This window comes from Rhineura floridana, chromosome 4, assembly GCF_030035675.1.
Source record: "Rhineura floridana isolate rRhiFlo1 chromosome 4, rRhiFlo1.hap2, whole genome shotgun sequence".
Lineage (NCBI taxonomy): Eukaryota > Metazoa > Chordata > Lepidosauria > Squamata > Rhineuridae > Rhineura > Rhineura floridana.
The window spans coordinates 95,463,309-95,486,907 of NC_084483.1; the positions used below are offsets into that span (position 1 = coordinate 95,463,309).

Below are 23,599 nucleotides of genomic sequence, written 5' to 3' on the forward strand. Positions count from 1 at the left end.
ATAGAGATTGGGAATACCATGGTCTGAATGATCCTGACTTTAGTGTTCAGTGATACATCTTTGCAGTTGAGGACCTTTTCAAGTTCTCTCATAGCTGCCCTCCTCAGTCCTAGCCTTCTTCCCATTTCTTGACTATTGTCTCCATTTTGGATAATGACTGTGCCAAGGTACTGATAATCCTTGACAAGTTCAATGTCCTCATTGTCAACTTTAAAGTTACATAAATCTGTTGTCATTACTTTAGTCTTTTTGACGTTCAGCTGTAGTCCTGCTTTTATGATTCCCCCTCTTTTTCTTTCATCACCATTCGTTTCAAATCATTACTGGTTTCTGCTATTAGTATGGTATCGTCTGCATATCTTAAATTATTGATATTTCTCCCTCCAGTTTTCACACCTCCTTCATCTTGGTCCAATCCTACTTTCCGTATATGTTCTGTGTAATGTTTAAATAAATAGGGTGATAAAATACACCCCTGTCTCACACCATTCCCGATTGGGAACCAATCGGTTTCTCTATATTCTGTCCTTACAGTAGCCTCTTGTCCAGAGTATAGGTTGCGCATCAGGACAATCAGATACCGTGGCACCCCCATTTCTTTTAAATCATTTCATAGTTTTTCATGTTCTACACAGTCACAGGCTTTGCTGTAATCTATAAAGCACAGGGTGATTTTCTTCTGAAATTCCTTGGTCCATTCCGTTACCCAACATATGTTTGCGATATTATCTCTTGTACCTCTTCCCTTTCTAAATCCAGCGTGGACATCTGGCATTTCTCGCTCCATATATGGTAAGAGCCTTTGTTGTAGAATCTTGAGCATTACTTTACTTGCATGGGATATTAAGGAAATAGTTCGATAATTACTGCATTCCCTGGGATCCCCTTTCTTTGGAATTGAGATGTATATGGAACGCTTCCAGTCTGTGGGCCATTGTTTAGTTTTCCATATTTCTTGACAAATGTTTGTCATAATTTGGACAGATTCAATCTCAGTAGCTTGTAGCAACTCTATCGGTATGCCATCTGTTCCTGGTGATTTGTTTCTTCCAAGTATTTTAAGAGCAGCTTTCACCTCATATTCTAAAATTTCTGGTTCTTCATCATATGGTTCCTCCATGAATGAATCTGTCATCGACGAATCTTTTATAGAGTGCTTCAGTTTATTGCTTCCATCTTCCTTTTATTTCATCTCGGTCAGTCAGTGTGTTCCCCAATTGGTTATTCAACATCCCTACTCTTGGTTTAAATTTCCCTTTCATTTCAATAATCTTTTGGAATAGGGCTCATGTTCTTCCCTTTTTGTTGTCCTCTTCTATTTCTATACAATAACTATTTTAATCTTTCTCTTTGTCCCTATGTACTAGTCGCTGTATTGTTGCATTTAGGGTTCGAATCACCCAAAATGGTTTGATAAAGAATGCAAGGATGCTAAACAATCTTTAAGAAATATATACCACATCTACAGAGAAGCAGAAATAAACACCCTTCCACCTGAGTATTACATAGCGAAAAGGAATTATAAAAAGGTAATCGCTTATAAAAAAAAGTTGGCACAAAAAAGCTGGATCGCGCTAATAAACGCTTCCTTAAATAATAACTCTAAGGCATTCTGGGCCTTAGTCACTAATGTCTTAGGATCAAATGTTTATTCGCATTGTAATATCTCCCCCGAAATTTGGGAGCACCATTTTTCTATTCAGTTTTCAAATTACAAGGATAAGCCTTATAATTCTTCGCCCATAGTGAGCCTTGATTCCATACCTGACTGGCCCCCAGTTGAGCAAGAAGAGATAGAAACTCTGATCAAAAATCTTAAAAGAGGAAAAGCTCCAGGAGTTGATGAAATTCTTCCTGAAATGCTAATAAATAATATCCATTGGTGGACACCTCTTCTTACATCTCTTTTCACACAAATTAATATGACTGGAAAAATTCCCTCAATCTGGCTAGAAGCTGTGATTATACCAATATTCAAAAAAGGAGACAGAGGCGACCCAGTAAACTATAGACCCATCAGCCTCCTCTCTGTTGTGGGTAAGGTATATGCAAGCCACTTAAATGTCAGACTTCAAACCTGGCTAGAAGAGGAACATGTACCATTGGTCTCACCTGAAAGGTGATTTTCACAGGAGTGGGCCATCACTGTGGGAAATAGTTCCACCTATCGTGCGAAGGCAAGAATGTTTTTGAAGTCAAGACTAGGGACGTCATGCCCCTCCCACTCTCCAGTTCATTCGTAGCGAGTCTAAAAAGAGATATCTAAAAATACAAGAACAAGGCCAACAGGCCCGCCAGGAAAATAACATAATAGTCACATGCATAACAACATGACTCTAACATAACTACATAACATAACAGAACTAAAAGTCTTGACTTCACTCTTACATTTAAATATAATAGCGTAACAATAACATGTAACCCATTGATAAAATGTCTAGTCATCCTCCAACTGGGAGGGTCGTGATGGCCCACTCCTATGAAAATCACCTTTCAGGTGAGACCAATGGTACATTTTCCATAGGAGGTGGGCCATCACTGTGGGATGTACCAAAGCAACCCATATAGGGAGGGACCACCCACATGTTAATCCTCATTAAGAACCTGTTGCAACACTCGTCTGCCAAAAGATGCATCAGCAGAGGCATAACGATCAATTTTATAATGCCTTATAAACGAGTGTGGGGTAGACCAGACTGTGGCCCTACAAATATCGGCAACAGGAGCATTAGTGGCAAAAGCAGCCGAGGTGGCAGCTGACCTAGTAGAATGAGCCGTTATACTAGCTGGAACTGACAGCTTCAGGGACTCATATGCTAAAGTAATGCATGCCCTTAACCAACGGGATAAGGTAGAATTGGATACTTTATGCCCCATAGACCTTGGATGAAAGGATACAAACAGAGACTCCGTTCGTCGAATCTCTTGGGTCCTACACAGGTAGGTCTTGAGAGCCCTCCGGACATCTAACGAATGCCAAGCCTTTTCAAGAGGATGTGTAGGATCCGGGCAAAAGGAAGGCAACACAATGTCCTGGCTGCAATGAAAAACTGAATCGACCTTGGGACGAAAGGAAGGGTCAGTCTTCAGCACAACAGAGTCCTTATGGAAGACGCAGAGGTGTCTAGTAGAAGACAATGCGCCCAACTCCGAAACGCGTCTGGCAGATGTGATTGCGATCAGAAACAGGACCTTGAAGGACAGTATACGTAGGGGCACAGTCCTGATGGGTTCAAATGGAGGGCGTTGCAAAGCCTGCAGAACTTTCGGCAAACTCCATGAGGGGAACCGATGGACGACAGCCGGAGAGCGTAGGGCGACTCCCCTCAAAAAACGTTTGATGAACGGATGTGAGGAAATATGATCTCCAGGAGAGGACACTGAGAGAATGGATGACAGAGTAGACGCATGTCGACGTAGAGTGTTGGGTCGAAGTCCCATCATAAAGCCACTATGGAGAAATTGCAGCACCTGGTGCACATTGGCCTGGGATGGATCGTGGTGGTGGGACTGACACCACTTGGAGAACGCCACCCAGGTATGTTGATAAATGCGAGTGGTAGATGGCCTTCTCGAGGCCAAAATAATATCAATCACAGCATCAGACAGTCCAGCTGACCTCAAGTGTCTCCGTTCAAACGCCATGCTGTTAGATTGAGCCAAGTAGGGTCCTGGTGCAGTACTGGACCCTGGGATAGGAGGTCTGGCGTTACTGGAAGTGTCCAAGGATCCATCATTGACATTGCCAGAAGATCTGAGAACCACGGTCGGCGTGGCCAAAATGGTGCTATCAGAACCAGCTGTGCCCTTTCGGTTCGTGCCTTCCTCAAGGTTTTGGCTAACAATGGTATGGGAGGAAAGGCGTACAATAGACCGTCTGGCCACGGTGTTGTCAGAGCATCCACTGCTTCTGCTGTTGAGTCCAGGTATCGGGCAAAGTACCTGGGAAGCTGGCAATTGTGACTGGAAGCAAACAGGTCGACTGAGAGGGCGCCGAACCGACACTGGAGACGATGGAAAATGGCTGGATGAAGTTTCCATTCTCCCGGGAAGACCTGTTGTCTGCTGAGCCAGTCTGCTGTCACATTCCAAATCCCTCTGAGATGTTCTGCTTTCAGGGATTGTAGATGTTGTTCTGCCCAGACAAAGATGAGGTTGGCTAAGTCCTGCAGAGGACGAGACCTAGTGCCCCCCTGTCTGTTCAAATGTGATTTTACACACGTGTTGTCTGTTCGAATGAGCACATGATGCAAAGGGAACAGAGACTGAAAATGACATAGAGCCAAGTGGACAGCCTTTAGTTCCAGCCAGTTGATGCTTCGAGATTGCTCTGCGTTGGGCCAAACCCCCTGAACGTACTGGGAGTTGCAGTGGGCTCCCCAACCTATGAGGCTGGCGTCTGTGGTCACGACGGTTCTGCGGGGTTCTCTGAACGACGTGCCCTTGGAGAGGTGTTGAACCTTGGTCCACCAGCGGAAGGAGAGGCGCAGTGCGGGGCTCAAACGAACTTTGCGATGGTTGGAGCTGGCAATGTCTTTTTGAAAAGGCAACAGAGTCCACTGAAGGGGCCGAGTGTGGGCTCGAGCCCAGGGCACAATGTGGATTGTGGAGATAAACATCCCGAGCGCTCTGGTGAGAAGCATGACGTCTGCGGATGTTTGTTGCATCAGGGACCTTGCGATGCTTGTGATGGCAGTGATGCAATCTGGAGCCAGGAAGACCATTGCCTGCAGGGTGTCCAACATTGCCCCAAGGTGTAGTAGGCGTTGGGTTGGTTGGAGATGGCTTTTGTCGAAGTTAACAAGCCAGCCGTAGGTCTGCAAAACATTGAGGGTGATCATTAAATGATGTTGAGCCAGCTCTTCAGACTTGGACCGTATTAGCAGATCATCCAAATATGGGTAGATATGAACCCCTTGGGTCCGAAGGTAAGCCACTAGGATGAGTAGCACCTTGGTAAATACTCTTGGAGCAGAGGAGAGGCCAAATGGCATCGCTCTATATTGAAAATGTTGGTGGCCAAAGGCAAACCGAAGAAACTTTCTGTGGGCTATGCAAATGGGCACATGGAGATACGCTTCCTTAAGGTCGATAGAAGCCAGGAAGTCTCCTTCATGCAGACTCTCAGTAATGGAATGGAGAGATTCCATTTTGAACCTGCGGTATGTTACAAAACGGTTGACAAACTTGAGGTCCAATACCGCCCTCCAAGATAAATCTCGTTTTGGCACAGCAAATAGGAGGGAGTACACCCCTTCCGACCTCTCAGTTGTGGGAACTGGCTCTATTGCCGCTATGTCCAAGAGGTGATGTATAGCTGTCTGCATGATGTTGTGCCTGGCTGGTGCCCTTGGGCAAGGAGACGGATGGAATCTGTCTGATGGGGTTGCCCAGAACTCTATGGTATAGCCGTAAGTGAAAAGGTCCCTGATCCAGGAGACCGTAGTAAGGCGCAGCCATCGATCTCCAAAATTAAGTAATCTGCCACCTATGGGGAGGGCGTTAATACTACTTGTGTAGGCGAGGGCCTCCCCTATATGAGGACGATGAGTTGCCCCTGCGCCCTTGGTACTGACCTCTGCCCTGGAAGCGTCGGTTCCAGGAGCCCCTGAATGCGTTGGGGTCATAGGGTCTGAAGTCGCGGCCTCGTCCTCCTGGCCGCGTTCCTCAAAAGGACTGGTTAGAACGAAAGGAGGGAAATCGCCTGAAGGGCCTGTGGTCGATGTTCTTGACTGTGGCCAGAACCGGTTTTTGGGCGTCTTTTGGATCAACCAGAACTGCCTTTAGAGCTTCCTCGCCGAAGAGTAGAGATCCGGAGTAAGGAGCCTTGGCCAGGTTCAGTCTGGCCGCTGAATCAGCTTGCCAGTGGCGAAGCCAGAGGGTGCGACGAGCGACTATTTGAGTCGTCATGGCTCGTGCCCCTAATTGAGTGGCATCCAAAGTGGCATCGGCCACAAAAGCTGCTGTCTTACGTAATTTCGATAGTGCTCTTTTGAAGGCGACAGGATCAGGGTTAGCATCCTCTAGAAGGTCATCCATCCACATCATAGAGGCTCTGGAGAATATGGAGGCTGAAGCGGAGGCACGCATGGCTAAGGCAGTGGCCTCGTGATTCTTGCGGAGGGCGAAGTCTATTCGTCGCTCAGTAGTATCTTTTAGGTGGGATTCCCCTTCCCTGGGCAAAAGAGATCTTGAAACGAGGCGAGCGATTGGTTCATCTATGCCAGGGACATCTAACTTGGTGGCAAAGTCTGGGGCTAGGGCGTACAATCTGTCAGCCAGGTTCTTGAAGCGTCGGGCTTTGAGTGGATGAGCCCATTCTTCGGAGGCTAATTTGGCAATTGGGTCCGGCACCGGGATGTAGTGTTCAGTAGGTGCAGGGGATTTGAGGACCTTGGCCCCTTTGATAGCTGGGGCGGATGAAGTTGAAGGCGCAGTCTGGAGACCAAGGGTATGAAGTACCCTACGTGCTAGCGGTTGATAATCTGAGGTATTGAACAAGCGATACGAAGTATCCTCCTCATGATCTGAATAGTCGCTCCAGTCGTCTCCTTCAACATGGTCAGTGAAAGTTGACTCCTCCGCATACGAGGCTTCATCCGTACATCTGCCTCTGGCTACATCAAAGGGATCTGGTGAACAGGAAGGATGAGCTTCATGGAACGCACGTTGGTCCATGTTGAGTGGGGGTATGGCAGGAACTTGTGGTAGTGACTGCATTCGCGTGAAAAAAGCCAGCATGGCTTGGAGTTGGGAGAGGAAATCAGGAGACAGCTGCAGACCAGATGTGGGAGATGTATGTGCCTGGTGAACTAATGGAACAGATGTTTGAGGCGGTAAACCAGAGGTAGGTTCGTTAGGCGAACAGTGAGCGGGAAAGCCAACAAACTCTTCCTCGTCAGAGGCAGTAGTAGGAGAATGGAAAATGTCACTTATGTGTGTCTGTGCTGTGGCGGTAGTTGGCACAGAGACATAACGAGGGCGCTTTGGTTTACTATGGCTGGAAAGATGTTTTGTCTTAGCCAGTGCTTTGGCATGTCTGGTCTTAGACGTGTTAGGATGTTGTGGCTTGGCTGATTGTGGCATGTCTGGCTGATCTGGCACCATGTGTGTTGATGGTGACATGCCCGGCTGTTCTGCCATCTTATATAAACCTGGGTGCAGTACACTGCCACGGAGGGGGCAGGATGTAAAGACCCGAACTGGCACAGTGTACTACCACGGAGGGGGTAGGATACACTGGGAGATGGCGAAATGCACTGCCACAGAGGGGGCAGAATGCACTGAGGTATCAGCGTTAATATAATATAGGCTGTTTTAGAGTTGGCACACTCAGATTAGTGCTGTAGGCTGGGTTTTTGGCTTGTTCACGGCCCCAGAGGGGGCAGGATATACAATGTAAATCAGATTTAATACAAGTCAGCCACTGATATTAAAGCTCCAGCCTAGATAATGTAATCCAGCCACTAGGATTAAAGCTCCAGCCTTGATAATGTAATCCAGCCACTAGGATTAAAGCTCCAGCCTTGATAATACAATCCAGCCCACTAGGATTGGAGCTCCAGCCTTGATAATATAATTCAGCCACTAGGATTACAGCCACAGTAAAAATGTGTGTAAATCAGCCTTGTGTAAGTTTGTCAGCAGCACATATACACAAACATGCAGATAGATAGCCTGCAGGGGAGGTATCCGATGCTTAATAAATGGTAACAAAAAAGGCGGGAATTTTGAATTTCAAAAAATGGCGCCCGGAAGAAAGGGCGGGAAAAAACGATCAAAAAAGGGCTGAGGGAGAAGGAGCAATGGCGGCCGTCGGAAGCGAACTGGGGGAAGGGCTGCCCAGCACGGTCTCACCGAAAACCGCAGTAGCGGCTCTAGAAAAACCCCGGAAGAAGCAGGTAGGGGAAAAACGGCAGCCGCCGCAGAGAGAGCTGCCGTCGCGGTCTGTAAAGCCCTTCGCAGTGGGATTTAAGCCACGTAGCGAGGGCGATCTGAGGCAAGGAGTAACGGCGGGAGCCGCAGCTGCAAGCTCCCGCTGAGATCGGATCAGCCGCAGCCGCGGCGACGATCGGGGGGGGAGGGAGATCAAAAGCGATCAAAAAAGAGAACCGCAGCCGCGGTCACTGAGGGAGCCCCCTGGCTACGGATACGACAGAGCCGGGGGGGGCGGGGGCTTGAAACTGTCAAAACAAAGAGAGCCGCAGCCGCGGTCTCAGAGGGAGCCCCCAGTCAAGGAAATAAAAGAAATTAAATAGCTCTGAGGAAAGGGGGAAGAGAGCCGCAGCCGCGGTCTCTGAGGGGATCCTCAGTAGGCTAGACAGAAAAACGGAAAAAAGGCTTTAAAGAGAAATAGACAAATACGAGACTTAGCTAAATGCTACGTGAAATTCCAATCTTGTTCGTACGAAGGCAAGAATGAACTGGGGAGTGGGAGGGGCATGACGTCCCTAGTCTTGACTTCAAAAACATTCTTGCCTTCGCACGATAGGTGGAACTATTTCCCACAGTGATGGCCCACCTCCTATGGAAAATATCTTAGGCAATGAGCAAGCAGGCTTTTGCAAAAAAAGATCTACAATCGATCACTGCCTAATATTAAGATTCTTGGCAGAAAAATATATGAGTGACACAAAAAGAGGCTTATATGTCGCTTATATGGATCTTAAAATGGCCTTCGATACAGTACCCAGAGACCTTTTATGGGCAAAATTGAATATGACCTCAATAGACAAGCGATTGCTTCTTCTGATAAGACAACTCTATCAGTGTACCTCGATGAGAGTAAGATATGGAACAAACGGAAATTTAACCAGTTCTATTCCTGTAAATATAGGGGTACGCCAAGTCTGTGTTTTGGCGCCCTCCTTATTTAACCTTTTCCTTAATTATTTAAATGATAAATGCCACAAAGAAAATCTACACTCGCCTAATATTGCAGGAGTGTGCTGCCCCCTGCTGCTCTATGCTGATGACACGGTTCTGATGTCCTTTTCAGAAATCGGTCTCAAACGCCTCCTCCGAATTTTTATATCCTACTGTGAAAAAAATTTCCTCATTATCAACTATAATAAATCCAAACTAATGGTCTTCTCAAAAAAAGATTGCAAATATCATGGAAAATAAAAGACAAAGTGTTTGAGCAGGTTAACAAATATAAATATTTAGGTATAACATTTTGCTCTACACTTTCATGGAATCATCATATTCGGGTTGCACTGCAAGCTGCACATAATATTACCAGAGCAACCATTAGATTTTTCTTTACCAAAGGTGGCAGTTTCATTCCTGCAGCTTTAAAAATCTTTAAAATAAAAATTCTGCTGCAACTATTATATGGCATCCCAATCTGGATTATAGATTTTAATAAAAAAATAGAACCAGTGCTCTCAGGGTTCCTTCGGTCCATTTTCGGTCTCCCAAAATGTGCCTCTCCAGCTGGTCTTCGATTAGAGGCAGGAATTTCATCAATCGAATGCACAGCTTGGATCCAGGCTTTCACCTTTTGGCTCAAGACAGCCTATTCTGAACCTCCTTCAGGATTCTCACACCTAATTTGGAAAGACCCTTTTGTCAGCTCTTGGACAAAGTCCTTTAGCGAAAAACTAAATTATCTGGGTTTATCCGTTGAAATTCTATCATCATGGGACTTTGCCCTGGCTAAATCGGTAATAATTCAACGAATTAAAGATTTAGACTACCAATATCTAATCTCCAAGGGACAAACATCGTGCTCTCCACTTCATTTTAAATTGAACTTTTGCTTCCCGTCCCCAGCAAAATATTTGGAAGAGCTAACTTTTACACACTATAGATTCTTGTTCTCTCGAGCAAGATTTAATTGTTTACCATCTGCTCTTCTAACAGGTCGCTATCAAGGTATTCCCGTAGAAAGCCGTCACTGCATATGTAATCTGAATATACCAGAAACTCTAGAACACGTTTTACTAAACTGTGAGATATACAATAATCTAAGAGCCAAATTTATTTTACCTTTTATTTCTAGTCTTTCAGATAGTTCTCCAGAAATAGTTTATTTTCTTCTATCTGATACAGACAAAATTTTAACAGAATCAGTTGCTAAATTTCTTTTTGTAGCTCAATCGCTACGGAAAGATCAAGTTCACAATATGTATTGCTGATTTCATTAATTATTTTAACTTTTATTTACAACAAGCCAAGAAATGAAGGTGTCCATATATATGTAAATCTTTGCAGCTTGGTCTATCTGTATTTTCATTCTACGGTATTGTTTATATCCCTGTAATTATTTTAAATGAACACAATTATATATTCACGGTATATTTGTTTACAAACTGTTTGGGTCTATGACCGTAATAAAGTTGTATGTATGCATTTAGGGTTCTGACTGTGTTTCTATCTTCTCTTGCTTTTGCTTTCCTTTTCTCTTTAACCATTTTAAGAGTTTCTTCAATCATCCATTGAGGTCTTTCTCTCTTTTCAACTAGAGGTATTGTCTTTTTGCATTCTTGCCTGAAAATGTTTCTGACTTTATTTCATAGTTTTTCTGGTTCTCTGTCAACTAAGTTTAACGCCTCAAGTCTGTTCCTTATTTGATCTTTATATTCTTCTGGGATGTTATTTAAACTGTATTTTGGCATTATGATTGCTTGTTGTTGTTCTTTAGTTTTACTCTGATTTTCAATACAACCAGTTCATGATCTGTACCACAGTCTGCTCCTGGTCTTGTTTTCGCAGAAAGTATGGAATTTCTCCATCTTCTGCTACCAATTATATAATCAATTTGATTCCTATACTGACCATTTCAATATTCCAAGCCAAACAATTCTGTCTTGAGTGCATGCAATTGTATCCAGCAAAAAAAACAATAGCCTAATTTCTAATCCCCCCAAATCAGCTTTTCCATGGGTATGCAAGATACATGTGCAAATTTGTGCACTAGCAGATCAGGCAAAATTTCTTTCCCACTTCCCAAGGATTTGGACACAATGATTTATTTTTATTTAAGACATTTATATACTGCTTAATCTTCAGCATTTCTAAGTGGTGTACATAAAAATAAACCATACAGAAAATAAAATACAAATTTATCATAAAATAGAACAATGAACTCCAGTTAGTTTAAAACAGAAAACACATGTTTCCTATCTCTTCCTCGCAGATACGCTGGAGGAAGGGATGCAAAGAGAAATGCATGAACATAAGGCTCACCTATGGTCATTCATGATGCACTAAACTATGGTTTAACATTATGCCCAAAGCAGATAGCAGTGTTAGTTTTGGTAAACATCTCAGCTTTGCCACTGTTACAGGAAACAGCACAGGGCTGTGAGTGACAGCACAGGGTGATAAAAATAGGAGACAGGATTTTATGCCATGCTCTTCTACATAGCACAGATGATAATGCAGTAAGCCCTCCAGTAACTGTCTCACAAAATTTACACCATTTTTTCTCTTGTGGATACCTGTAAGGCCTCCACCACAAAAACAGAACTACAGCTGAAAAACTATGAGGACAGCCCACCCTGCCATCTTTTTTAAACCACACACTTACCTTTTTTGTTTTTCAGCTGAATAGGAAACAGCTTTCTGCCTTGTTTATATATCAACAATCTTCCTAAGAGGCTCAGAGAATGAACAAAATATATATACTGTAATTCTTTTTCTGTGTAACAATTCTTCTGTTTATTACCTTGAAAGACAAGACAGATCATGTCAATAATCCTATGTTGTCTCCTGCTCTGTCATTATATACCAAAGTCAATCACTACTGTAATGGACAATAATACATTTATAAATGAAACCACAAAGATCACATAAAACACAACTACCAACAAAAATTGGGTCTGCTTTTTCCAGCCAGGGGTGCAATCTTCACACAGACAACTGAAATGTTTAGAAATTTTGAGTTAAGAACATACTCTTAATAGTTGTCATAAAAACACTATTTGTATATTGCACATGTTTTATTAAAATACAGAGCAACAAAAGAAGACTTTTCAAATAAATATATATTATTCAGCATGTGGAAACATTACTTACTATTATGTGATGTGGAGAAAGAATTAAACCTGCCTGTTGCATCAACTGCTGATTCACAAGTTTCCAAATAGGAGACACACTGCTCAACAGATGTAATAATCTGAAGAATAAAACGACAAGCTGTAATAAACATAATAGGAAATACCTATTGCACAATTCCCTTTAGAACCAATAACTAAGCTTCACTTCACCCACAATATTAGCAAATTTGCATGTGGCACAAATCTCGGTCTGAACCTGACTGAATACATGTGACGTTGCATTATCGGACCTACTATACGGCAGTTGGGGTGTTGAAGAAAGCTTACTTCACTCCTACCACTGATCTGCAAGTAGTCATCTGGCAGAGCTTTTCCAAGTGCTGAATGGGCTTTAGTCATATGAACAAGACAGCATTGCTGTGACACTCTTGGCAGCCTACTGTAACAACTTTATGAGGCACTTCAGGGACAACATCGTTCAGATTCAAACAGAGTTGGATGCCACAGTTAGAGCAAGTCCAGTGGAGGCATCCAGTGTACTGTCATTCCACTGCTGCAGGGTAGGACTGTGCTGGGGCCATCAAGGGCAAGCTTTTCCACCAAGTTTTCCCGCCTGCTTTGTCCCACCCCTCTGCCTGGACCTTTATAAGGTATACTTATAAGGAATCCTAGCAAGATACTACTGCAGAGGTGAGACAATGCTGAGACCAGAGCCGGGTGCCTAGGGGCCCCTGAGCACAATGTATCCCGTCCCTTCTCTAAGGGGTCACCGGCTCACCACATCCTGCTGCCTATCTTCATTGCCACAGGGGCCCGCTGCTACTGTTCCCATTACCAACTCCTCCTCCATGCTCACTCACTCATCCCTTCAGTGTTCAACCCATCACTGCGGGAGGGAGTGATTCCAGCCCACTGAAAGAGGCAGTAATCCGACCGCTCCTGAAAAAAACCACCCAGGACCCCTTGGTTTGTGACAACTACCGACCGGTCAGAAATACCCCCCTTTTAGGGAAGTTCACTGAGAGGGTTGTGGCAGAACAATTGCAAGCACTCCTGGATGAAACAGATTATCTTGACCCATTCCAATTTGGGTTCAGGCCTAGTTATTGGACTGAATCAGCCTTGGTCGCCCTGATGGATGACCTTTATCAGGAGACGGACAGTGGGAGTGCGACCCTGTTATTCTTACCTGATCTCTTGACGACTTTTGATACTATTGACCATGGTATCCTTTTTGAGCCAACTTGGTGAGATGGGTACTGGAGGCACTGTTTTACAGTGGTTCTGATCCTACCTCCAGGGTCATTTTCAGAGAATAGCATTGGGTGAGTTTCTTTCAGCCCCCTGGCAGTTGTGCTCTGGGGTGCTGCAAGGTACCATCTTGTCCCCGATGCTGTTTAACATCTATATGAAGCCCTTGGCAGCGGTCATAAGAAGATTTGGGGCGAGGTGTCTGCAGTATGCTCTTGATACGCAGCTCTGCTTCCCTGTATCATTTGAACCCGGAGAGGCCATGCAAGTCCTGGACTGGTGCCGAGACTCAGTGGTGGGCTGAATGAGGACCAATAAACTGAGTCTGAATGCTAGCAAAACTGAGGCACTGTGGGTTGGTGGTTCCCATGTTCAGATAACTGGTCAGTTGCCTGCTTTGGATGGGGTCATACTCCCTCTGAAAGAGCAGGTTCATAGTATGGGGTTGCTCCTGGATCCATCTTTGTCACTGGAGGCCCAGGTGGCCTCAGTGGCTGGTAAGACAGCTGCAGCCATTTCTGACCACTGTTGTCCACAAATTGGTAACCTCCAGGTTGGATCACTATAATGCGCTCTATTTGGGGCTGCCCTTGAGGTTGGTCTTGAAGCTGCAACTGGTGCAAAATGCAGTGGCACGACTGCTCACTGGGACAGGGTATTGCCAGCATATTACCCTACCGCTGAAAGAATTGCACTGACTGTCCATTGCCTAACCAGCCAAGTTCAAGGTTCTGGTTTTGGTGTACAAAGCCCTATACAGCTTGGGGCCAGGATACCTGAAAGATCGTCTTACCCCTTAGATACCCAGTCAATCACTATGCTCTGTAGGTGAGGGCTTCCTGCAGATACCATCTTAACAGGAGGTCTGTTATATACAACATAGGAAGCGGACCTTTAGTGTTGTGGCACTACCCTCTGAATGTGTTGGTGAGCACCTCGGTAATATTTGTAACAATAGAGTGGGCTCTCCATCGGTGACCCATTTTCAGATGCAGAGACGTGCTCCCAGTTATTTGGTCTTCTGAGTCATACAAAAAGTACGATTGCGCCAATAATCTGATTTTATTGAAAAAGGAAACTTTTTTGGATCCTCCAGCTTAGGTGTTATCCTCCACAGGTTTAAATGAAGATCTAGGAATAACTCCCTTGCTATACCTAATCTTACCACATGCACTTGCACCTTCCCCCCCCATTGATTCTAATGAAGATTTCAGATCATTGCCTTCATTGCATTTATTTAATTTTATTTATTATTTATGGGTCAACACCCGAAACGCGTTGGGCGGCAATAAAAAATTCTCATTCCCAACTCTCTGCTGTTTACTGGTTTGGCACCTTGAGGGTCCCCCTCTGTTTGGTTGGAGTGTTTTTGGGTGCCTCCCTCCTTGCTTTTATACCAATCCTCTGGAATTCCCTCCCCTTAAATATTACACAGGCACCATCCCTTATCTTTTCGCCACCTACTGAAAACTTTCCTCTTTCTACAAGCCTTTTACGTAGAGACCTAATCCCAGTCTGCGTTGGAATTGCTTTTAAAGATGTTTTTAAATCTTAAAAAATATATTTTGAAAGAAGCTATTTTTAAAGATGTTTTGTTTTAACATTTTAATTTCTGTTTTTATGGTGTTTTTACAGTGTTTTAGTGTTTTTGTTTGCTGCCCTGGTTCCTGCTGGGAGGATATAAATTTAATTTATTATTTATTTTAATTTATTATTTATTATTATTATTAATGATACTAATACTAATAGACGATCTGGGTGCTCCACCACAAGCGCTTTCATGGCTGCCACTGCCAGAAATACATCAGGCCCTTCCTCCTGAGAAGCATCTTCGATGGTGCAAAAAACTTCTCCTCACTCTTCCATGGTGCCTTATGCAGCAGCTACTGTATCCATGAAATGAAGTTTCCCCTGCCATGAAAACTGCTCTGAGGGGGAGGTGCCTGACATGTTTTAAAACTCTGCACTGGTTGCCAATTCATTTCTGGGCATAATTCAAGGTGCTCACATTATTAATGTTTAAAGCTCTAAACAACTTAGGCTTTAACACCTCTCGCGAGTTCGGATCAGCAGAGGGGGCCCTCTTGGTAATTATGCCACCCTCAGAGGTTTGAGGGTGGTAGCTGGGAGAGGGCATTTTCTGTGGCAGCTTCTAGGTAGTGGAATTCCCTCCCCACAGAAGCACCTGTATTGCCATATGCTGAAGATGCAACTCTTTACCTTGGCCTTTGACACCTGAGATGTATGTGTTTTTAGAACCCTACTCCAGCGACTGTCATTTATTTTAACTGTCTTTAATAGTGCATTTTAAACTGTTGCAATATGCCCTGGGACCTGCTGGTGAAGGGCAGGCAATAAATACATATCATGTTATTTCATCTACCTTTTTGTCATTTAATACAGGTGATAAGGTAAAATATAAAGTTTGTTTCTGCAAAACATAATATTTAGAATGGGAAATTCCTAAGTGGCCATAGTGATAAACAAAAATATAACATCTTAAATTCAGTTGCAATTGATATGTATTTTGTAGCCTGTATTGATGAAAAACCAGACTCACCAAAGATTTGTATCTTTTTTCAAGTAATCTTAACACCACTGTTCTGCTATAGTAGGCATGCTAAAATGGTAAAACAGAAATATAGTACAATTAAAACACTTTAAAAAAAATCAAACTGTTCAATTCTTTTCCAAATATTGCAAGATTAAAATTGCATAATAGAAGCTGAACTTGGTATATTTCAACATTTACTGGGATGCAGCTAGAGAAAAGTGCACAGAGAAGCAAATGAGTGCTTCATATTTACTTGAAAACAAAGTTCAAATTCCCAGTAAAACTTCTATAGCACTTTTTCATTTTATTTTGCCTATTTCCTGTTGCCACCCAAGACCATTTCACCTATACGCTACAGCAGGGGTGGGGAACCTGTGTCCCTCCAGATGTTGGACTCCAACCTCCAACAGACCCAGTCAGTGTGGGAGTTGTAGTTCAACATATGGAGGGCCACCAGTCATCATCCCCACTCTACAGACTTCTAAAAAACAACACCCTAATTTCAAGTAGATTAGCCTTCAAGAGTGATAGTCTGTAACTCAAAACAAAAGCATTTGAATAGGAGGGATGTCCCCCTGCTGCTGGTATATAAAACATGCAATAGGAGTTATCACTTGCATAAGGGACATTCCACATGTGTAATGCTATCCATTTGTTAGACAGTCCAGACATCATGCCTCCAGGATGCATTTCTATTGCAGGGTTAATGCGATTAACTTGCTTGCTGCGGCTCTGGTGTTATGTCCATCATGTGGTATGAGAGTGCTACAGTACAGCTGCAATGCAAGTTTTTTAAAAAGCCCAAAGCTATTCCTTCTGCTACGTCCTTTACTTGTTTTGATTTGATTTGTTTTGAAATGTTACTGCAGGCTGGTGAGCCAAGACAGTGCATTAACCTAGCTTCATTCACAAAATGAAAATCATGTTAAAAGCAAGGCAGGCATCCATCTACCCATTCCAGAAAAAGCTACCCTTCCACAGCACAATGGGTACTGAATCATTGGCTCTGGTGGAGCTAAGTGCAAGCCTAATATTAATTAAAGAAAAGCCTAAGATTGTACGTTTGCCTCGATGATCCCAAGATGCTTTGCATTATTGTCCCAGTGAGCAACCATAGCATGATGTCCCACAAACAATGAGTGGTTTTCCCACACCATCTCTGATATGTCAGAGTATGTACAGAATGGAAGAGAAACCTGCAACCTTTCGTATAATTGCTCAGAAATAGCAACTCATCTTATCCATTGCATTACACTGACACATTCAATATCAACCTCTTCAAGAAGAGCACTAAAGGGATTATTAGCGCAAGGCATCATCAACAAAGTAATAATATTGAAAGACTAACAGAAGAAGTTGCAATCAACAAAACATATTCATTTTCTTACCATCCACTTTTTAAACCACACAGCTTTGAGATCAACCAAAGCCAAGAAGTACACTGGATCCAAAGAAACAGTGTGGCTTGATTCACGCTTTACTGACAAAAGTGACAGGGTACTCTCCATTATTTCTTCCATGTACCTAAATATGTTATAAATAACAAGCTGTTAAATAAAATCCCAACGTTGGTACTGCTGCCATTCATATTTAAAACTTCGCATTATTCGCAAAAAGATACCGAAAAAAGGAAAAAATCAAATGCATTTTAATACATTCTATTTTACTATGAATATGGGTTTTTAAAGTCAAGAAACTGGCACGTACTATTTTCCTCTATGCACCAAAAGAAAGTCATGTTGAAATGATGAAATGTTAAAAGGGGTAGGCCTAGAAGTAGGCATTGTGAGAGCAGGGGCACAGGATATAAATTCAGAAGAGCAAAATTACCACAGGCCAAACCACAAGTGCCAAAGACACTTGAAGAGAGACGCTGCTTACAAGTGCCTGTACGCTAATGCTAGGAGCCTGCAAACCAAGATGGGAGAACTGGAGTGCTTGGTCTTAGAGGAGAGCATTGATATAGTGAGCATAACCGAGACCTGGTGGAATGGAGAAAACCAGTGGGATACGGTTATCCCTGGATATAAACTATATCGGAAGGACAGGGAAGGACGTATTGGTGGCGGAGTCGCTCTATACGTGAAAGAAGGCATTGAATCCAGCAAGCTCGAAACCCCTAAAGAGGCAGACTCCTTCACAGAATCGTTGTGGGTGGTGATACCGTGCCCCAGGAGGGACTTAATACTGGGAACGATCTATCGTCCCCCTGATCAAAATGCTCAGGGAGACCTTGAGATGAGATATGAAATTGAGGAAGCATCCAAACTAGGAAATGTGGTAGTAATGGGTGACTTCAACTACCCGGACATAGACTGGCTGCATATGTGTTCCAGTCATGACAAAGAAGCAAAGTTTCTAGATATTCTAAATGACTATTCCCTAGACCAGTTGGTCATGGAACCGACCAGAGGGACGGCAACCCTGGACTTAATCCTCAGTGGGGACCGGGACCTGGTGTGAGATGTAAGTGTTGTTGAACCGATTGGGAGCAGTGACCACAGTGCTATTAAATTAAACATACATGTAACTGGCCAATTGCCAAGAAAATCCAACACGGTCACATTTGACTTCAAAAGAGGAAACTTCACAAAAATGAGGGGATTGGTAAAAAGAAAGCTGAAAAACAAAGTCCAGAGGGTCACATCACTCGAAAATGCTTGGAAGTTGTTTCAAAACACTATATTAGAAGCTCAACTGGAGTGCATACCGCAGATCAGAAAAGGTACCGCCAGGGCCAAGAAGATGCCAGCATGGTTAACGAGCAAAGTCAAGGAAGCTCTTAGAGGCAAAAAGTCTTCCTTCAAAAAATGGAAGTCTTGTCCGAATGAAGAAAATAAAAAAGAACACAAACTCTGGCAAAAGAAATGCAAGAAGACAATAAGGGATGCTAAAAAAGAATTTGAGGAGCACATTGCTAAGAACATAAAAACCAACAACAAAAAATTCTATAAATACATTCAAAGCAGGAGACCATCTAGGGAGACGATTGGACCCTTGGATGAGAAGGGAGTCAAAGGTGTACTAAAGAACAATAAGGAGATTGCAGAGAAGCTAAATGAATTCTTTGCATCTGTCTTCACAGTGGAAGATATAGGGCAGATCCCTGAACCTGAACTAACATTTGCAGGAAGGGATTCTGAGGAACTGAGACAAATAGTGGTAACGAGAGAGGAAGTTCTAAGCTTAATGGACAATATAAAAACTGACAAATCACCGGGCCTGGATGGCATCCACCCGAGAGTTCTCAAAGAACTCAAAGGTGAAATTGCTGATCTGCTAACTAAAATATGTAACTTGTCCCTTGGGTCCTCCTCCGTGCCTGACGACTGGAAAGTGGCAAATGTAACGCCAGTCTTCAAAAAGGGATCCAGAGGGGATCCCGGAAATTACAGGCCAGTTAGCTTAACTTCTGTCCCTGGAAAACTGGTAGAAAGTATGATTAAAGCTAGACTAACTAAGCACATAGAAGAACAAGCCTTGCTGAAGCAGAGCCAGCATGGCTTCTGCAAGGGAAAGTCCTGTCTCAGTAACCTATTAGAATTCTTTGAGAGTGTCAACAAGCATATAGATAGAGATGATCCAGTGGACATAGTGTACTTAGACTTTCAAAAAGCGTTTGACAAGGTACCTCACCAAAGGCTTCTGAGGAAGCTTAGCAGTCATGGAATAAGAGGAGAGGTCCTCTTGTGGATAAGGAATTGGTTAAGAAGCAGAAAGCAGAGAGTAGGAATAAACGGACAGTTCTCCCAATGGAGGGCTGTAGAAAGTGGAGTCCAAGGATTGGTATTGGGACCTGTACTTTTCAACTTGTTCATTAATGACCTAGAATTAGGAGTGAGTAGTGAAGTGGCCAAGTTTGCTGATGACACTAAATTGTTCAGGGTTGTTAAAACAAAAAGGGATTGCGAAGAGCTCCAAAAAGACCTCTCCAAACTGAGTGAATGGGCGGAAAAATGGCAAATGCAATTCAATATAAACAAGTGTAAAATTATGCATATTGGAGAAAAAAATCTTAATTTCACATATACGCTCATAGGGTCTGAACTGGCGGTGACCGACCAGGAGAGAGACCTCGGGGTTGTAGTGGACAGCACGATGAAAATGTCGACCCAGTGTGCGGCAGCTGTGAAAAAGGCAAATTCCATGCTAGCGATAATTAGGAAAGGTATTGAAAATAAAACAGCCGATATCATAATGCCGTTGTATAAATCTATGGTGCGGCCGCATTTGGAATACTGTGTACAGTTCTGGTCGCCTCATCTCAAAAAGGATATTATAGAGTTGGAAAAGGTTCAGAAGAGGGCAACCAGAATGATCAAGGGGATGGAGCGACCCTTACGTGGAAAGGTTGCAGCATTTGGGGCTTTTTAGTTTAAAGAAAAGGCGGGTCAGAGGAGACATGATAGAAGTGTATAAAATTATGCATGGCATTGAGAAAGTGGATAGAGAAAAGTTCTTCTCCCTCTCTCATAATACTAGAACTCGTGGACATTCAAAGAAGCTGAATGTTGGAAGATTCAGGACAGACAAAAGGAAGTACTTCTTTATTCAGCGCATAGTTAAACTATGGAATTTGCTCCCACAAGATGCAGTAATGGCCACCAGCTTGGATGGCTTTAAAAGAAGATGAGACAAATTCATGGAGGACAGGGCTATCAATGGCTACTAGCTGTGATGGCTGTGCTCTGCCACCCTAGTCAGAGGCAGCATGCTTCTGAAAACCAGTTGCTGGAAGCCTCAGGAGGGGAGAGTGTTCTTGCACTCGGGTCCTGCTTGCGGGCTTCCCCCAGGCACCTGGTTGGCCACTGTGAGAACAGGATGCTGGACTAGATGGGCCGCTGGACTAGATGGGCCACTGGCCTGATCCAGCAGGCTCTTCTTATGTTCTTATGTAGAGGATTAAGAAATGTACAATGTGCAGAACTGCATGTTGTGAGCATGTTTATTGAGATAGAGTGAGTATATTTTGGAGAGCAAAAAGTAAAAAGAATTTAGATTAGGCAGAATGTCATTGTTCATGCTTAATTGTTGCCAAGATCAGATCAAAGGGTAAAGTGGCTGTGATCCTATATCACCAAACTCAAGTCAGGAAACAGAAGTGTCACCTGTACAGACCACATCAGGCAGCCAGAAGCTAGTAGGCAAATGCTGGCATACCTTGAGTCGCACAAAGAGAACATCTGGTTTGGGGAATTTTGAAGCAAGGGTCCTTGTTCTCATTTACCTAAACCTCAGAATGGCGTCTGGCAGCAAGCATTAGAAACATAAAAAACTCCTCAATATATCTAAATATAAATGAGTAGCAGTAGTAAGTTCATATTTATTAAATGGACCATTGGTCTCACCTGAAGGGTGATTTTCCTATGAATACGGACATCACAGCGGGTGTTAGCTCCACCTATCGTGCGAAGGCAAGAATGTCTTTGAAGTCAAGACTAGGGGCGTCAGGCCCCTCCCACTCTCCAGTTCATTCGCAGCGAGTCTAAGGAGAAATATCTAAAGATACAAGAACAAGGCCAACCGGCCTGGCAGCAGGAAAATAACACAATAGTACCATGCATAGTAACATGACTGCAACATAGCGGTACAACAGAACTAGAAGTCTTGACTTCACTCTTAAATTTAAATATAATAGCGTAACAGTAATATATAACACATTAGAAAATATATAGTCATCCTCCAACTGGGAGGGTCGTGATGTCCATACTCATAGGAAAATCACCCTTCAGGTGAGACCAATGGTCCATTTTCCCTATGAGTCCGGCCATCACAGCGGGATGTACCAGAGCAGCCCATACAGGGTGGGACCACATGCTAGTCCTGATTAAGAACCTGTTGCAACACTCGACTGCCAAAAGAAGCATCAGCAGAGGCATAACGATCAATTTTATAATGCCTTATAAACGAGTGTGGGGTAGACCAGATTGCAGCCCTACAAATATCGGCAACAGGACCATTACTGGCAAAAGCAGCCGAAGTGGCAGCTGACCTGGTAGAATGAGCCGTTATACTAGCTGGAACTGACAGCTTCAGGGACTCATATGCTAAAATAATGCATGCCCTTAACCAACGAGATAAGGTAGAATTAGATACTTTATGCCCCATAGACCTTGGATGAAAGGATACAAACAGAGACTCCGTTCTTCGAATCTCTTGGGTCCTACACAGGTATGTCTTGAGAGCCCTCCGAACATCCAACGAATGCCAAGCCTTCACGAGTGGATGGGTAGGATTCGGGCAAAAGGAAGGTAAAACAATGTCCTGGTTGCAATGAAAAACTGAATCGACCTTGGGACGGAAGGAAGGATCAGTCTTCAGCACAACAGAGTCCTTATGGAAGACGCAGAGGTGTCGAGCAGAAGACAATGCGCCCAACTCCGAAACGCGTCTGGCAGATGTGATTGCGATCAGAAACAAGACCTTGAAGGACAGCATACGTAGGGGCACAGACCTGATGGGTTCAAATGGAGGGCGTTGCAAAGCCTGCAGAACCTTCGGCAAACTCCATGAAGGAAAACGATGGACAACAGGCGGAGAGCGTAGGGCAACTCCCCTCAAAAAGCGTTTGATGAACGGATGTGAGGAAATATGATCTCCAGGAAAGGACACTGAGAGAATGGACGACAGAGTGGACGCATGTCGACGTAGAGTGTTGGGTCGAAGTCCCATCATAAAGCCGCTATGAAGAAATTGCAGCACCTGATGCACAGTGGCTTGGGATGGATCATGGTGGTGGGACTGACACCACTTGGAGAAAGCCCCCCAGGTATGTTGATAAATACGAGTGGTAGATGGTCTTCTCGAGGCCAAAATAATATCAATCACTGCGTCAGACAGTCCAGCTGACCTCAAATGTCCCCGTTCAGACACCACGCTGTTAGATTGAGCCAAGTAGGGTCCTGATGCAGTACTGGACCCTGGGATAGAAGGTCTGGCCTGACTGGAAGTGTCCAAGGATCCATCATTGACATTGCCAGAAGATCTGAAAACCACGGTCGGCGTGGCCAAAATGGTGCTATCAGAACCAGCTGTGCCCTCTCGGTTCGCGCCTTCCTCAAGGTTTTGGCTAACAATGGTATGGGAGGAAAGGCGTACAATAGACCGTCTGGCCACGGTGTTGTCAGAGCATCCACTGCTTCTGCTGTTGAGTCCAGGTATCGGGCAAAGTACCTGGGAAGCTGGCAATTGCGACTGGAAGCAAACAGGTCGACTGAGAGGGCGCCGAACCGACATTGGAGACGATGGAAAATGGCTGGATGAAGTTTCCATTCTCCCGGAAATATCTTGTGTCTGTTGAGCCAGTCTGCTGTCACATTCCAAATCCCTCTGAGATGTTCTGCTTTCAGGGATTGTAGATGTTGTTCTGCCCATACAAAAATGAGGGAGGCTAAGTCCTGCAGGGGACGAGACCTGGTGCCCCCTTGTCTGTTCAAATGTGATTTTACGCACGTGTCGTCTGTTCGAATAAGCACATGGTCCAAAGGGAACAGAGACTGAAAATGACGTAGAGCTAAGTGGACAGCCTTTAGCTCCAGCCAGTTGATGCTTTGAGTTTGCTCCGCGGTGGACCAAACCCCCTGAACGTACTGGGAGTTGCAGTGGGCTCCCCAACCGATGAGGCTGGCAACTGTGGTTACAACAGTTCTGCGGGGTTCTCTGAACGACGTGCCCTTGGAGAGGTGTTGAACCTTGGTCCACCAGCGGAAGGAGAGGCGCAGTGCGGGGCTCAAACGAACTTTGCGATGGTTGGTGCTGGCAATGTCCTGTTGAAACGGCAACAGAGTCC

At 44.1% G+C, this 23,599-nt stretch overlaps 1 protein-coding gene across 5 annotated transcripts in view; it reads right to left on the reverse strand.

Annotated features, from left to right (window-relative positions):
- TBC1D32 (TBC1 domain family member 32) overlaps nucleotides 1–23,599 on the reverse strand; it is a 182,806-nt gene that overhangs the window by 120,545 nt on the left and 38,662 nt on the right. For all 5 annotated transcript variants that reach the window (XM_061623722.1, XM_061623723.1, XM_061623720.1 and 2 more), the window contains exons 10-13: nucleotides 17,199–17,334; nucleotides 15,817–15,876; nucleotides 12,025–12,124; nucleotides 11,537–11,674 (exon numbers count right to left, since the gene is read on the reverse strand). In XM_061623722.1, the coding sequence (XP_061479706.1) occupies nucleotides 11,537–11,674; nucleotides 12,025–12,124; nucleotides 15,817–15,876; nucleotides 17,199–17,334 (434 nt within the window). The remainder of the gene's footprint in view (nucleotides 1–11,536; nucleotides 11,675–12,024; nucleotides 12,125–15,816; nucleotides 15,877–17,198; nucleotides 17,335–23,599) is intronic.